The 364-nt window shown below is 48.6% G+C and overlaps 1 pseudogene across 1 annotated transcript in view; it reads right to left on the bottom strand.

Moving 5' to 3' along the window:
* Positions 1-364, bottom strand: part of TEOVI_000807200:pseudogene — a 2,396-nt pseudogene continuing 2,032 nt past the window's right edge. The window contains exon 8 of the mRNA in view: positions 1-364. This exon is cut by the window's right edge and continues 20 nt beyond it. Coding sequence covers positions 1-364 — 364 coding nt within the window.

The raw sequence follows: 364 nt of genomic DNA, 5'->3' as shown, positions 1-364 counted from the left end.
TTGTGGGTATTCACGCTTTACATCATTCAGTAACTTTCGGACAGGATAACTTGGGTGATATACTAACTCCGCACTCTCTTTTAGGTATCTATCTCGTGGCTGGCAGCGTATCAGGTACTTCAGACCCCGTATCGTCGCGGCTTCTCTAAGGGACGTTAAGTTGGCCTCTAGGCGCGCGTCTGTACTGTTTCAACCTCTCACCGTTCCGGAGAGAATTCTGCACGCTCTGTTTTGGGAACACTCTAGCTCTTCCTGATTGAAGTAGTTGGCATTATGATACTAAATCGCCACGCCGTACAAGATCTTTGCACGAGTCAGGGCAATGTAGAACGTCCTGATCGTGTTGGTTCGTGGTCCCCAAGAA

Source organism: Trypanosoma equiperdum, assembly GCF_001457755.1.
Source record: "Trypanosoma equiperdum strain OVI genome assembly, contig: ctg_1738, whole genome shotgun sequence".
Lineage (NCBI taxonomy): Eukaryota > Euglenozoa > Kinetoplastea > Trypanosomatida > Trypanosomatidae > Trypanosoma > Trypanosoma equiperdum.
This window is presented reverse-complemented; position numbering and strand designations above follow the sequence as displayed.